Raw genomic sequence first — 16,764 nt, forward strand, 5'->3', positions numbered from 1 at the left:
TTTAAAAGAAAAGTTAGTAGTCGTCATACTTTTGGGTGCATTTATCGCACATGTCTTCCTGTGCTGGACAGGAAGACCTCTGGGCTGTTCAACTAGAATCACACAAATTTTTGGCTGAAAATAGATATATTATTGTTGTAGGAGTCTACCACGAGGGTATCAGCCTTGCTTAACACAGTGACACCTAGTTATTTAAGGGACTTATGCCTGAGTTTATTCAGGCCTTACCTGATCTCATTTGTACCGTAAGTCCCAGTTATTGCCAATTGGCATACTGGAAAGCATCTGGTCAACTTGCCCTTAGCCATGAGTGAGGATTGGGATGTACATACCTGAGTCCCCAAAAGGCAACAGAGCTGCCACTACCCCTTCCCCAGGAACATGAGTGTTCCTGGGGGGCCAGCTCATAGCCCATCATTGAAGGAAAAGTGAGGCGCAGACAGGATTCCAGTCTAGACTTTAGGTTGGAGCTGAAGCCTGGGATGGCCAGCTGAAGTGCTGGCCCCTGGGCTTGGAGGGGTTTTTGTTTGTCTCCTCCCTCTTCTCTGAGATTTTGGCTGAGCTCATCCTTTGGGAAGAAGGTTCCTTGGCTTCACTGTCACACTGGATCCTTCTGGATCTGTAGGCAGTTATTGGAACGGAAACTGCAGCACCTAATGATGTGGTTTCCAGCTCCAACCTCTCCTCCCCTTTCCCACCAATCCCTGGGGGAAGGAGGGCATTGCTTTATCTCCTAGGAAGTGAGCAATTTGCAAGAAGGATCCATTCTTGAACTGCCCCACATTGACCCTGTAAAATATTATTCCAACCATTCAGACGCTTGGTGGGAACCTTTGAAAATGTCAGCCATATGGTGGTGGTGCACACCTTTAACCCCAGCACTCAGGAGGCAGAGGCCAGCCTGGTATGCAGAGAAAGGTTCAAAACAGCAACTTCCAGGACAGCCAGGGCTATACAGAGAAACCCTGTCTTAAAAAAAACAAAACAAAACAAACTAACTAACAAAAAGCAGAAAATATCATTTATAATTCAACCAATGAAGCTAGATTCTTCTGTCTTTCACAAGTTTATGTGTGCATATATGTAATACACCAGGTACTCTTGTCTTTCAAGACTACAATACTCTCAAATTTCTTTGTAACCTTTTCTTACTGTGTACCCTATCAGAAGCTCCTGTTTTTACACATCAGTAAGGCACTCTTATTAAATAAAAGCCAGAAGCTTGTCGGTTGATTCCAAATATAGTGAATATTAAGGTACAAAGAAGAGGGATATCTAATACCACCAACAGCAACAGATTCACTGTAGGAAGATGGGCAAATGTAGATCATGAAAATGCTGATCAAAAGAAAGCTATATTGCCATGCATCTTAGTTTGGGTCTTTAGTGCTATGAAGAGACACCATGACCATGGCAACTCTTATAAGGAAAACATTTAATTGGGGTGGTCCTCTTACAGTTTCAGGGGTTCAGTCCATTACCATCATCACAGGGAGCATGGTGGCATGCAGGCCAACATGGTGCTGATGAATAGCTGAAAGTCCTACATCTTGCAGACAACAGAAAGTTCACTGGGACCCTGGGTGTTATCCTGTGCATAGAAAACCGCAAAGCCCACCCTCCACAGTGACACACTTCCTCCAATAAGGCCATACCCAATCTAACAATGCCACACCTTCCAAAAGTGCCACTGCTTTGAGATTATGGTGGCCAATTACATTCAAACTACCACACCAAGATAATATCAGATAAAATAGAAATCAAGGCGAATTACATGAAATCGGGGTAAGGATGGTTTTGACCGTCCTCCCAAAGCATCACTTTGTCTCTCCTTATCTCGTCTATTTCATCCTCTTCCCTTGCATCCCCACTGCTCAGATGCCTGCTGTGTGATCCTCTCCGACTCCCGCAGAGTCTGAATCAACCTTTCCCAGAAGCTTCTTCAGATTTCCCCTCCTCTTCTGGTTCTTCCTCCTCCTCTGGCTCGTCCTTATTTTCTGAGTTTCCTCCCACTTGGGGGCAGGGTTTCATCTGTGTGATGTTTTTCTCCCTTTATTCTTTGCTTCTTCCTGCCTCTTTGTCTTTGAATGGAAGTATTTCAAGAACTGTTCTGATCTTTTCTTTTAATCCTTAAAAAACACCAACAACAACAAAAACCTGACGCATTACAAAGAACAGACCTGCAGACACACTGCAGAATTCAAGTGCAGTGTATCCTTACATTGGCCTCTTAACCCAGCTGCCTTTGAGGCTGCAGGAAAGCCAGTACTTAGACAAAGACCAGACTATCCACTGCCACTTAACAGTATTATGTTTTTAGTCTTTTTTTATTCTGTGTGTTTTTCACATCATGTATCTTGATTGCATTTATTCCTCATCCCTTCACATCTGCCTCCCCCGAAATAAAACAAAATTGAAGAGAAAAAAAACCCAAGAAAATAAAATGAGAAAAATTTTTAAAAAGGGAAGGAATTAAAATGAAAAATCTCATCATGGAAGCTGCAGTGTCACTCAACAAATCAAGCTGTAAACCCTTTCGTCCATACGTCTCTACTTGCAAGTGTTCCTTGCAGAGTCATTGGTCTGGTTCAAGGCCCCTGGTCTCCACTACATGTTCACTGCTGGGCCCCTGCTAGGACTCTTCCTGTGCAACCCTCTGGCATCCTGTGTTGCAGAGATCCTGTAGCTTTGGGCCTGTGGGTCAGATCCCTTCATGTGCTCCAGCAGATCATAGGTGGGGTGAATGTTGGGGTGGGCCAAGTCATAACCCTGGGTCTGGGCCTGGCTAGCTACAGGGTTGGTCTGCCAGATGGGAAATGGGAATAGCTCTCCCATGGTCACAATTTTGGGGCTGGCTCACCACACCTGCACTAGTAGGGTTGGCTGTATTGTGCTGCCTTGTGGAGGTGCAGGGCCTGCTCTCCTGAGTGTTGCAGCTGGTGGGAGATCAGGGACAGTTCTCTCACTTATGACCACAGGGCCAGCTCTTCCACCTGACCCAGGCATTGATGGTGTGTGTGTGGGGGGCTAGGTCTTCCACAATCACATTCTCAGGGTTGGCTCACCTATGCTGTCATCAACAGGGTCCTCTCTGCTGTGCTGCCCAGACAAAGTGCAGGGCAAGCTTTCCTGTGTGCTGCTGCTGGTCAAGGGTTCAGCTCCCTCACCATCTCAGCTCTCTTTCATCCAATGCCATCTTTTCAGATATGCCTCTGTCCACAGGACCTGACCATTCTGTGTACTGATATATTATTTATTATTTGTTAAAGTTTGACTGAGGATTCAAAAAAGCAAAGTCAGACACAAGCTCTAAAAGCAGGCACACACCTTTAATCCCAGCAGCCAGAAACTAGGGGGTGGTACACAATTTTAATCCTAGGATTTAGGATTAAGAGATAGATGGAGTGAGTCAAGGCACCCCAGATCTACACAAGAGCGAATCAGTCTAAAAGAGAATTATAGCTTACACCTTTAATCCCAACATTAGGGAAGTATGTAAGACAGAAGCTTGGTTTCAGAGAGGCATTCATTCTCCAGCCACACTGAGGAGAGCAGCAGTTTGAGAGTTGGTAAAGAGCTCCTCTGTGGATCAGCCTTTTCAGCGTGGCTGACTGCTTTGCTTTTCTGATCTTCAGCTTGAAGTTTGAACCTCAATATGAGTCTCTGGGTCTTTATGTGTGTGTGTGTGTGTGTGTGTGTGTGTGTGTGTGTGTGTGTGTGTGTGTGTGTTACAATTCTGTCTGTCTGTCTCTCTCCCATAAGAAACCATACTGAACCTCTGCTTACATTAATGGCTGGTGCTGCTAGGTACTGGGTGGGCCAATATTTTCTCTTTGGAGCCTGGTATGTTTTTAGCCTTTATCCTTGTAAATACATTTAATTTTCATAAATGTATTTACCAATTTAAAATGGAAGTCTGTTTTTAAAATAGGATATAGCTTACTATATTGTATTGTTTTTGTCTATAGTTTCAATCCTTGTGATTTCAGTATTTTCACAGCGTGTGTCATGTGTACATTGTTTTGTTATTCTTCTTCAACTTTGCTTTCAGCATCAGATCCACAGTTAGTTCCAGTGTCCACGGGTAATCTTTTTGTTAGCATTTTCTGAAACTACAGGACAAGAGTTTTGTTGCATTTTTATCTTTCCTCTTGCACTGAAGGGCCTCAATTAGGTTTTGCTTTCCTATCACCAGTGAATGAACCTAGGACCTCATGCATCCCATTCAAGCTACTGAGTTACACTGATGGGTGGACTCATCAGAAAACCTCAGAATATACAGATGTTTCCTTGCTCTGGAAGCTAAGCAGAGCAATAGGTTTCTGGAAATGCTCTGCTCACCTGCATGGGGATCAATACCAAACACGATGCTTCTTTCCAGGCCCGAGAATCGACGGATGCTGTCAAACATGTCAGTAGAATAGACAAATGTATCATCCACCTGAGACACTCTCCTCTTCCTCATTCCGCTCAGGAACTTATCTTTATATGTATCCTTTTCCTTTTCTGTGCTGAAAAGCACAGCGATCTCATGGGGAGAATAGCCATTCCTCAGGAAATTATTGCATTCTTCTGCTACATAGCTCACCATTTCTTTCAAGCTCAAGTATCTGAGCTTACAGCTGCCTGATACGCCGCTAGCCCAGGTAAGTTCATTGAGTATCTCCAGAGCCCCAGCAGAGATCTTTCGTGAAGGTTTATTTCTGATTATCTGTAACTCCTCTTGTAAGAACTCGGCTATTTTATCTGCATTGCGTACCACTCTTGTGAGCTCATCCTTTGGATACTGGCTTGAAAAACGTGGAAGGCCACTCTTATGAGTGTGGGTGGTCTGAAAATAGTCCAGAAAGATCCAGAAAATTCCGTGATGCGTTTTCTTTTTCTGAGTGATGAGTCTTGCTTTCTTATACCAGTCACCATCTTTAGCATAGAAATTTTGGGCTTCATCAACAATGATGTGTTGGATTGTTTCAAACTCGCCTTTCATGAAAGCTTTCCGGGTCACTGCCTGGCAAATATTTTTTGCCCTGTAACAGTGAAAAGGTTATTAGGTGTTTCCCATCACACACCCAGAAACACAGCACTGCTGTCACAGGTCATTGTCCTGTCTAATCCCCAAGAATCAGGGTAACTAAGAAAAATTCAAAAGGATTGATAACACATACACAGACATAAGATCCAGACACTTACCTGATCAAGTCCCTCAAACGCTGATTTTCACAGATGTAGAGAATTCTATTTGCTTCACAATGGAATGTGTTTCTGATCTTTTCCATGATCTTCATGGCCATGATTGTCTTCCCTGACCCCGGCAAGCCGTGCACAAACAGTTTCTTGTGTTTGCGGAGATTTTTTGAGAATATCTCATACTGTTGGGCTGTGAGAAGATTCAAAACTTCACAGCCAAGCTGGTCACTTAAGAAAGATCTGAAGTTGAGCAAGACAATCACGAGGGCCTGCAGCAAGGTTTCCATTTCCTGGGTGTTTGCAAGGTTATAGGAGGGTGGGTAATCTATAGAAGGGGCTGACTCCCCGCTGGTGTCTCCATTGCTCTTGGAACTCAGGCAAAGAACTTTGGTCATGACACACACCCTCCCAGTGTAGCCACCGGTGTTCACTAGCTTCTGCTTGAGAGCAAAGGCGGTGCGGGTACAGTAGTCCTGCCCCCCCTCATCCTGCTGCTCAAGGATGGTGTAGAGGATGGGGGAGCTCTGCTCTGCAATCAGCAGGGCATCACAGATGACTCCCTGCTTCTCCTCCAAGTCCAGGTCCACAGCCCAGCTCCTAGAGAGGATCAGCAAACCACAGTGGACAGAGTGCATTTGCTGGCTTATTAAGTCCTTTAGTTTCTTATTCTTCTCCAGCTCCCCCCAGAGGGATCCAGGAGTATATGTCAAACATCCTGGTGACACTGGACGTGGAAAGAATAGACAAAATTTCAAAGAAGTGTTTGCATTGTTCTGTGTGACTCACATATTATGTTTAAAACAAAAAATTAAGTAGATGGCCAGCACAAAACAAACTCAATGGTATTTTTGGAGTTTTTTCCTCATATGCTTTGTCTGGGTATATTTCTTACCTTTGCTTATTTATTATAGTTTCCAATTTTGTGTTCTTATGGTGTGTGTGTGTGTGTGTGTGTGTGTGTGTGTGTGTGTGTGTCTGCTGTGTATGTGTTTCTTGCTCTTTTTGTTTGGTTCTTTTTTTTAATGTTTGTTTTGTCCCATTCTGGTTTGTTTGTTTTAGTTGCCTATTTGCCTATAATGAGAAAGAGGGGAAAAGTTTGCAGATTTGAATGGTTGTGGAGGTTTCAAAGATCTGGGAGGAGGCGGAGGAAGGGAAACTGATCAGAATATATTGTATGCAAAACATCTGTTTTTTATTAAAATTAAAGTTATAAAACATTTTAAATAAAAAAGGAACTAGCTCATATGTGTAGTACAACTTAAGAGAGATCCCATCAGTATACATGCCCTTTTACTCATATCTCACCAAAGTGATGGAATGATGTGTGGTGACATCTTTGTTGCACAAATAAAGCCTGTCAGAGAATAGAGCTTGCCACTAGCTAATCATAGAGGTCTGGAGGTCTGTACAGACAGACAGGAAATGATATATCTGGGCAGAAACAGGATATAAGCAGGGAGAAACAGGAAATCACTCTCTTCTCTGCAGAGATGTTTAGGAAGTAGCTTGCTCCTTCTCTCTGATCTCTCAGAATTTCCCTCTATATCTGACTCCAGCTTTTTATTATCATCTAGACCAAGTAAGAATTTTTACAATGATGTGGCTCCCCCATTATCTTACAGAAAAGTTTCTGCCAACCAAAATGGAATCTATTGAGCTTAAGGAAGTGCAAACAAAATCTGTGCGGTTATTCTTACAACAGATTCCCATGTGGAAGTTTAAAAACATTTCTGATAAGCTAAAAAGTGAAAAAGAGTTCAGCTAAATTAACTTTGAAAATGGATCTTAGGTCATCCTAATTAATTATCTGGGCCTTCATACATGTTTATATATCCATAGGATGCCTCTCTATCGTATTTGATGAACAGATCTTACATATATTCAGAGTGTGAAGTTAAAAAGGCTATTTCCATCCTTCAGAAACCATGATCTTTTCTAAGTAGGAATCCCTAGACAACATGTAGCTAAAGGCTGACTTTATCTATCATCTGAAATTACTATTTCGTACCAAGCCCAGATCCTACAGACTCATTCTCGCGGCCTTATTTCAAGACAAATTACTCATGGTTCCTCTGTGCCCCCCTATTCCACCATGTGAATGCCTGCTTGAGTTCTTTCCTCCGTCCCTCAGAAACTGACTGAAAAGATCAACTATATCATTGTGCTCCCAGTATAAGGCTTTGGCTAAGGCTGTACTGGTTCAGTGAGTTCTGAACCATGAGAGGCTGACTCACATGCGCATGCTCAAGACCTGGGACTGCTGTTGTAAATTCCTGGTGGTGTCCTTGACCTCTGCATATTTAGCTATCAGATTTTGCTAGTACCATGCTAGATGACTTCAAGGATACCTGCACCTCATTCCCAAGAGGTTTGCAGTACTGGTACTGCGTAAACTTGGTGTGTAGAACAAAGGTATTAAATAGTCTCTTTCTCTTAATGGAAAAACTGGCTGTTCATACCTGGAAATAAATGCTTTTGGAGATCGGCTTTATGCTCCAGTCCTTTCTTAGAATATACTGGTCTGCAGCATGGGGGGCTGTTGGAGAGACTCAGCTGACACTCAAAGTCTTCACACAGGTTACGGAGACCTGATGGCTGACTGGAAGCTGCCTCTGTGTGACACAGGGAATGAAACCCGTCAGAATAACAAAGCACAGGCTCTATTCCAAAGAGGAAACACTGGAAGAACACCAGAAACCATAAAGAAGAAGCTGAAGCTGGATCCAGAAGGTAATATAAGCAATATAAGCAGCCCTGATGAAGAGACCGAAGTCCCATCCACATGACAAAGTCAGGATGCTCAAAAGCTTCAAATCTAATTGGAGGCCCCATGCCTGATGGCCTGAGTTCAGTCTCTGGCACCCCCTTGGTGGAAGGAGAAAAATACTATTAATTCACCCCATAAAGACATATTCTCTTGGTAACACAATCATAAAAAACAAAACAAAAAAGTAAGTCACTCAATTTCTATGATAAATTCATGAAGAACCTGCAAACCAAACTTAACCAAACACTGCAAAGATCTCCTGCCATGATCAAGTTGGTTTCATTTCAGAAAGTCAAGGGTGGCTTAATATAGGCAAATTAATAAATGCAATGCAATGTGTCACATAACTAGAATCAGGGAAAAAAATCACAGATCATCTCATTAGATGCAAAAAAAAATGCATGTGTTGAAATTTTACATACTTCCATGATAAAATCCTGAAGAAACCAGGGACAAAGAATACACATCAACATGATAAAAACTGCATATGACAAACCTAAGCCTAACATATACTAGGTGAGAAATAACTAAAAGAGCTGCCGCCTCTGAAATCAAGGGCTCACTCTTATTCAAGGCACTTGAACAAATTGAACAGAAAGAAGTCAATCGTCCCCATTTGCAGATGATCTGATTCTAAATGTAAAGACCTTAAAGACTACCAGTGAGCTCTTATATTTGATAACTTTCAGCAAAGTAGCAGTAGTAGACAAACCCAGCAGCTTTTCTATGCCAATAACAAACTTGCTGAGAAACAGATCTGGAACATCTCATTAATGACTGCATAAAAAATCCCGGGGAACATACCTAATGAAGGAGGCAAGAGGCCTCTACAATGAGAACTTTTAAATACTGAGGCAGAAACCAGAAGAAAAAGCCTCCTATGAAAGTGGCTGTCACTAAACTCAGTCTAATGAGTCCATACAAATCCTATCAAATTCCAATGATGTTTTTCACAGAACTAAGAAAAAAAATCCTGAAATTCACATAGAAGCACAAAAGACTGATTAGCCAAAGAAGACTTAGCAAAGGGAGCAATTAGGTTCAACCAAAATACAGCATATCTGGTGCAGGTTCCTGACTTCAAGAGTTGGAAACATGCTACACTTTGGCACCAGGTGATCATTATTACATGGTTCCAGCAAATGACAGTGAGAGGATTTTAAATAATATGTGTGTAAATATGAAATCCATTTTCATGGCACTGGTGAGATGGCTGAGTGGCTGAAGGTGCTGTGGTGGTTTTGAAGAAAAGGGAGTGGCACTATTGGGAAGTGTGTTCTTGTTGGAGGAAGAGGGTCACTGTGGAGGTGTGCTTTGGGGTCTCATATATGCTCAAAATACTTGCCAGTTTCTCAAGTCACTTCCTGTTGCCTGCAAGATGTAGGACTCTAAGCTACTTCTCCAGCACATTTGTCTGCACGCTGCCATGTTCCACCATGATGCTGATGGACGGGACCTTTGAGACTGTAAGCTAGCTACCCCAATTACATGTTTTCCTTTATAAGAGCTGCTGCCGTGATCCAAGTCTTATCATTGCACTCTGGATATGCTGGCCCCTGGGATTCCCCCAGATTCGGGAAGCTTGACTACATAATTTGGGTACTGAGGGACTGCATTCACACTTTCCTCCAATTAAAAAAAAAAAGATCTGCCATAGTCATGGTGTCTCCTTACAACAATAGAAACTCTAAGACAGGTGCCTGCCTCCATGCCTGATAGCCTGAGTTCTATCTCTGGCACTCTCTTGGTAGAAGCAGAAGTGACTCATGTTGGTCTCCTGACCTCCAGGTGTCACAAAAGAAATCTATTTTCAATTTTTAAAAAAAATATTTATTTATTTATTATGTATACAGTGTTCTGCCTGCATTATGCCTGCACACCAGAAGAGGGCACCAGATCTCATTACAGATGGTCGTGAGTCACCATGTGGTTGCTGGGAATTGAACTCAGGATCTCTGGAAGAGCAGCCAGTGCTCTTAATCTCTGAGCCATCTCTCCAGCCATACAAATTTCTTGTATCCAAGAAAGCATAAAGATACAGAAAAAGCCAACTTCAGTAGGTATAATGGACTCAGATTTGCAGAGTGAAGGATACAGAGGAACTCAAAAGAGGCAGAAAGGACAAAGAAGGAAAACACCTTCACTCTTACCTGGACCAGCATCCACCATCATGTCTACCCATTGGTTGGTGGTCAGGCTGTAGATACCTTTCTTCTTGTCCACCATCCATGAAGTGGGAGGTTTGGAGAACACTGCACAGCAGAAAGGCTCCACTTTGATCACACAGAGATAACCATGCAAATTCCCCTTGTGAAACACATCTATGACTCTGGTCTCATGAGACACCTCTTCTTTACATGAAGAAAAATGGAAAACTGGTAGCTTGGATATTGCTTCATTTGCCACTGTTTCCAAAGAGCTTCGGTCAACATTGTCTTTTGGGCATCCCAGGACCTTCTTGCTTTTATCATCCACCCCAATGAAAAGGTAGCCTCCATAGCTGTTTGCAAACGCACAGACATACTCTGGAATTGTATTTTTTATATAGTCTTGAGCGTTTTTTGTAGAGAATTGTTTAAACTCTATGGATTCAGATTCAGGGAAAAGCAAGGTTTGACCATATTCAAGTTTCTTACTTTGGAAAATTTCAAAAGCAGGATTTGATTCAAGGCTATTCTGAGGCATAGCTCCTTCATCAGACAGACTACACTTGGTACTCTTCTTACCCTTTAGAAATGTGAATGCCTCTGTTGAAGTAATGGTAACCACAGATGTTCCTGATCTACGGCACAAGGAAGAATTTTGGCTGCAAATGCGGGGCTTAGCAGGACTGTCTTCAGGGCTGCAGCTCCAAGACTTAACAAAAATGTAAAACTTGTTCCCTCGTTGCTGGGTCTCGAAGAAAGCTTGAAGATCAGAAGACTGGATAAGATCTCTCAAGGACTCTTCCAAATCCAGTCCCATCTCCACAGGACGATCACTGTTGTTGGCCATTTGTATCTCAAGCACTCCACCTCCGGAGTTTAACAGAGCACAGGCAGCCACTGCAATGCTTGTCTTCTCCCGTTTTCTCTTCTTCGAGTCCATTTTCTTTCGGTTTTCTTCCCCAAAAGTCACTTCTTTTACATGGATGACTAAGTCTGGGTGAGACTGTGACACCACTGAGGAGGGATTTGTCTCCATGTTGGTCCTACAGTCAAACAATCCAAACACTTGAGTTACCTTTGTTAAGGTTAATTCTCTCATGCCCACAATTCATTCATCTACTTACTGAAAACATTTAGTCTAAGTGAAATAGATCCTGTCAAAGCAATAAAATATCGAGTAAAGACAGAAATAGTTCTTTCTCTTAGAAATTGTTTTGAGGGGGAATGAAAGTAGAGCTGACCATGGCATGTGATATAGGCTATGGGAGGAAAAATATATTAAAGAGGTGTCTGAACCAATTTGGCTATTAAACTGTAGTTTACTAATGCTCCCAGGAGGAAACAATGTCACCTATTCACTGGAATTGTTAGAGTGAAGCCATCAGCATTGAGGTACAGGAGAAGGAGGGATCAACTAATGCAAGGGTATGCCATGGCATGAGATTTCACATCTTGGAACATATTCCCAGTGGATTATGGGGTAAATAGAGAATATACTAACAGGAGATGCCAAAAAGGCCATGAAAACACAGAGGTAGGAGAAAAACAAAAGGAATACGGTATCAGGGGATGGAGCACAAGGGCACCTGCTGTGATTTTTCAAGTTTCAAGCTGCTGACAGATGCTGTAAATTGAGATAGAAAAGTCTTATTGTATTTTTTTGTGAAATGCAAGGAGGTGGAGGTGCATGTCTTAAATCCCAGCACTTGGGAGGCAGAGGCAGGAGGCTCTCTGAGTCAAGCCCAGCCTGGTCTACAGAGTGAGCTCCAGGACAGCCAGGGCTACACAAAGAAATCCTGTCTCAAAAACTCCACCCTCCCAAAAGGATTTAATAAATGACACAACTGTGACTTGGAAAAGAGCAGAACCCGAGGTCTTCGGGACGAGTGCCAGCAGGTGTGGCTTGGCTTACAGCTCTCTCACATACTGTTGCAAACACCCCTCTGCACTGTGTGAAGATGTGCCCCTGGGACTGGCCTAATGGCGAGCTGATGGCCAATAGCTAGGCAGGAAGAGGTTACGTATTACTTTTGGGGACAGAGAGGACTCTGGGAAGAAGAAAGGCAGAGTTGCCAGCCAGATACAGAGGAAGCAGGGCATGCAGGAGGAGTGGTAAAAGCCACAAGCAGCAAGGCAACATGTTGATTAATAGAAATAGGTTAAAGGAAAGAGAAGTGTTTTGTTTTTTGTCTTCACAGGAAACCTCAACGAAAAAATACTGGATGTATGGATACCTGAAGAAGAATGAATAGCTACCCTGAGGACCATCAAACAAACAATAACTCACTGTGTGGTATCAAAGTCTAAATCTCTCTACATTGTTTTTTTATAATTCCCATTTCTCTTTGTTTCTTAATATGCTTTAGTCCCCATTCATTTAACTGAAGCTTGCTTTGGAGTTGGATTGGCTCTCCTACTCTAAATTCAAGCGTATTGTTTAAATAAAATTCAGAATTTCTGTATTATATCAAAGAGCCATTGATATAAGACAGAAGAAAATAAAATTAGTGACTGTTATCTGTGGATTCTTTTTCTGAAAAGTCTAATCTCCTTCATGTTTACCATCTTCCCTATTGTCACCTTTTCCAGTATGCATACATATAAAAGTTAAAAAATTTCTTTGTTAACATTAATGTTTGAGTTTTCCAGAGAACAAGGGATTTCCTGACAGCAATCTTCAACTGCTTCGAAAAGAGAATGGGGCCCCACTTCATCGACTCCACCTGATTCAACTGGATGCATCTGAACTGCCCCATGTCATTGACTCCACCTGACTAGCACCATCCTGAAACTGGCTTGGAACTACATCACTCGACACATCTCCAGACCAAGGAACTGATACAGTGCACCTTCTACAATCTGGCCAGAGCTTCAGGCGAGAGCTTCAATCAACACTAGAACTCCAGTCAGGAACTTCAATCAAGCATCCTGCCAAACAGAGACTGTCTAATCTACTTAAGATTTTATTACACTAACATTTTTCTTCTCACAGGTTCCTATGAGACTGTCATCGTCCCATCTCAGCAGGAAGTAGTTTTGAGAATTCCACGCCCCCTCTCCCTACTATTGATATTATAGGATAGTTTACACCTGTTAGTGTTAGTTTTCAATTATTTTAGAGTTGGGATTGGAAGGAGGTGTTCAGACTTGGGTATTTCTTTCAGATAAGCTTAGGTTTAGATGGGATAGATGTTTGAGACATTTTGTTCTTGACACAAGTTAGTTTTGTTTTAAGTTTAAATATCTTTTTTAGACTAAAAAGGGAATTGTAGGGGGAAACTTAGGACTCCGCCATTAGCCATGTGACGCTCTAGAGATGCATATGGATGCATAACGAAAGGGTGGAACCGTGCAGCAAACCACACCCACTTTGGGCATGACAGGGTGGTGAACTACATCACTAGCCAGGCCCACTTTTGGGCGTGGCTAGAGGCGTGTACAGAGGAAGGAATAAAAGACCAAGCAGCAGAGCCTCTGCCCTCTTTTGGGCTTCTGGTTCGGTAGCAGGAAAACTACTTGACTCATCTGGGTTTCCCGTTTTCTCTTGTGAGTAATTTCTACAATAAACAGTTACCTATACCCTCAACAAGTATGCCGTTTATCGTTACAGCAACACCTACAGATTACATAATCCCTCAGGTGTGTGTCTGGAGGCCTTTCTTCTAGGCAATTCCATATCCCATCAAGTCGACATTGAACACTGTTAAAGCATATCTTCGTGCATCCAAAACACATAAATTTACAAAATGTAATAATGACTTGAAAGCAATTCTATAGCAGGGCATGTACATTATGACAGTATTTACATAAAAAATTTAAAGACAAGGGGTTGAAAAGATGGCTCAGTGCATATGAACGTTTTGCTTGTACGTATGTCTGTGCACCACCTGCCTAGTGTCTGTTGTTGGTCAGAAAAGAGCATCGGATCCCTGGGACCAGAGTTATGGACAGTTGTTCACTGCCATGTAGGTGCTGGGAATTGAACCTGGGTCTACTGCAGAAACAAGAAGTGTTATTAACTGCTGAGCCATCTCTCCAGCTCCATATAACAGAGCTTTTAGGAAGTAAAATCTTAAAAATGCCCTATGACACATACTAAAGCTATACTAAAGTTTGATAGGCAGAATGCCTCCTCCCATTTAGAAATAGCACCATTCCATGAGAACTGAAGAAAGGTGATCTCTGTCTCCCTCACACCACCGTAGAAACTATTAGGCCCTCGATGGATGTGAGTGGACAATAAGGGTGAGGCACACTAAACTCTAGATGGGCTGGATCAATACTCTTCGCAAAACAAACTAGGAACTAGCTATCTTGGGTTAGAACCAGAACAGAAAGAAAAAGAGCCATAGAACAAGTGACATTTGGGAAACTGCAATCACAGGGTCCTTGGCTTCTAGATGACAAACTCTGGGTTAGATCGTTAACACTTCTATTTCTGCCCCTTAGCGCCTCAGTTAAGGACAGTATCTTACAGGGTTGCTCAGCCTCATCTGAAGAATCTCTTTCAACATTGTAATTTCAAAAACTGCAACTGGGGGCCTGAGGCACTTGCACTAACTTGCACCTGCTAACTGTGACACAGGCTCTGCCAACACAGAAACCTGCTGCGGAGTGTGGCACTTGTGCCCTCTGGTACATCCGTTTGTACGAGCATGCGTGATTGTGTGAGTGGGTATGGGTGTGTGGTTCTTCCCCTCCCCCCACCTTACGCCTCTGCTCCCCATCCCCCTACCCCACCCCCACCCTCCGTGCTGGCCTGGTCAGGGTAGCACCCACCAGGATCAACCCCTCTCACTCACCCTTTTGAAGGAACTTGCCTCTGAGCCTCATAAAATACCCGGACCTTTAGGCAGGAGAGACACACACGTTTCACCTTGGCTTCTGGAGTGCTCTTGCCTCCAGGTCCCGGATTTGGCGGGCTAGACCTCTGTGGTGGCGTTGCGGAGCTGCGGGGCTCTAAGCACCCTGAGCCTGGTCTGATTCCAGGTCCAGTGCATTTGCCTGGCTTGCACTGAGGTCCCGCTTTTCCTTTCCAATGGTTGCTCTGCTCACTGCCAAAGCCGCGGGAACCAAGAGACCAGTAGGAAGTCTGCTAAACACCGGGAAACTTGAAACTCAGAATGTGTTTGATAAACTAAACTTTGGCAATCCCAAACTTCAGATTCATTGAGCTTCTGATTGTTCCCGGGGTTTTTCAGTTCCTCTTTTAGTCTCTGCCGCCCTTCTTACTCACCCCTTCTCGTCCTGTCTCCCAGTGCTCTCCATCCTCTGCCCATCGGTCTGCATCTACCAATCGATCTATTCATATGCCTAGATGAATTACACGAGACAGGATAAAACTCATTCAAGAGGAGAAAAGCTCTTCCCAGGCCGTCCCCTGTGCCTCCCGCCTCCCATCCCACCCTGGTCCCCCGGAAGGTCGCACCGGGCTCTCATCCCTTCCAAGCTGCCAGAAAGAACTCAGTTCACTCGCTCTGCTTCCCCTGGCTGCCTTGAAAAGCAGACCTTGCAAACAGCCACGAATCTTTTCCTTCCGGAACTCTCAGCGTCTGGTACAAATCCTGCAGGTCTGGATCGGGTGGTGTTCCAGTCGTAGGCCTAGAGCAGGAAGCCTGGCTACAGTGTGGGTTTCCCAATGGTCGCAGGAAACTGCTTGAGTCAGCCCTTTTAACTCCTCCGGATTCCTTGATTGTGGGGAAATCGAAACTTGAGTTTTTCTAACCAGTAGGCGCGCTGACAGCTTGAGCCCACTGCGGGTTTGGGGATGGGTTGAACTGTCTAGCTGACCTTTTCTCTTCCACCAGGCCCCTGTCCTGCACCGTGGGCTGGGCGGAACTGCCCACTGCAGGGCTGGCCCAGTGGGTTGCAGCCTTGATCGGCTGCTTCTGCCTGAAGGAGTTCTCTGCCTCGGGAAGCCTCTGGCAGGAGCATATATTCACGCTGGTGTAGAAGGAAAGTGAGGTGGAGCATTTATCACCCCCTGGCCTTAGAAGTGAAATCTAACCATTATTAGCCCTCCATCCTTGCAGGTCTATATAGGTTGTGTGTTCCTAATGCGTGTATACTTACTGCACAGGTACACACAGTTAGTGGCATCATGCTATGCATTCTAGTTCATAACCTGTTTTTCCATGGTTCCAAACTTTCCATTTCCGTATATCTTCATACCACCATGTTCAAGCTTTTCTTTAAAATGCTTATTTTTCCAGATTGTTTGTATAATCAAGGACCATGGATCTACACTGTTGAAAGAAAAAAGACTGTCAACCTAAAATCACTAATCAGTCCTCTCTCTCTCTCTCTCTCTCTCTCTCTCTCCCTTCCTCCTTCCCTCCCTCCTTCCCCCCTCTCTCCACCCAGTGGATACGAAATAACGATGTTCTTTCCTGACAAAATAATTCAGCAAGGGATTTGGCACCAGCACATGAAACATTAAAAGGCAGATGGAGCTTGGTACCAGAGTGACACTTAGAATCCCATGAGTGACACCTATTCTGCAGGAGGAATTATGTGGAGGTTAAAGGGTAGTCCTTCTCAGAAACACAAGTGACCAATGCAGACTTTGAGACTGACGATGCTTAATTATTAGGGAAATGAGAATTCAAACTGCTTTGAGATTCCATCTCACCCTACTCAGAAGGGCTGCTGCTGACCATACAG

The 16,764-nt window shown here is 43.5% G+C and overlaps 1 protein-coding gene across 3 annotated transcripts; it reads right to left on the reverse strand.

Annotated features, from left to right (window-relative positions):
- Positions 1-3,456: 3,456 nt before the first annotated feature.
- On the reverse strand, positions 3,457-15,910 carry Slfn11 (schlafen family member 11). Of its 3 annotated transcripts, none has more exons than XM_040749304.1 (6): positions 15,610-15,910; positions 15,338-15,414; positions 10,105-11,144; positions 7,647-7,799; positions 5,191-5,911; positions 3,457-5,027 (listed from the first exon to the last, which is right to left on the reverse strand). In XM_040749304.1, exons 2-6 carry the CDS (start codon positions 15,388-15,390, stop codon positions 4,226-4,228), a joined length of 2,769 nt encoding a protein of 922 aa, XP_040605238.1. In that variant the 5' UTR covers positions 15,391-15,414; positions 15,610-15,910; the 3' UTR covers positions 3,457-4,225. The 3 variants fall into 3 exon arrangements, with proteins under 3 accessions (XP_040605238.1, XP_040605239.1, XP_040605240.1); XM_040749305.1 differs by having other exon boundaries at positions 15,530-15,910; XM_040749306.1 differs by lacking the exon at positions 15,610-15,910 and adding an exon at positions 14,904-15,196 and having other exon boundaries at positions 15,338-15,385.
- Between the last annotated feature and the right edge of the window lie 854 nt (positions 15,911-16,764).

Source organism: Mesocricetus auratus, unplaced genomic scaffold, assembly GCF_017639785.1.
Source record: "Mesocricetus auratus isolate SY011 unplaced genomic scaffold, BCM_Maur_2.0 Super-Scaffold_100007, whole genome shotgun sequence".
NCBI lineage: Eukaryota > Metazoa > Chordata > Mammalia > Rodentia > Cricetidae > Mesocricetus > Mesocricetus auratus.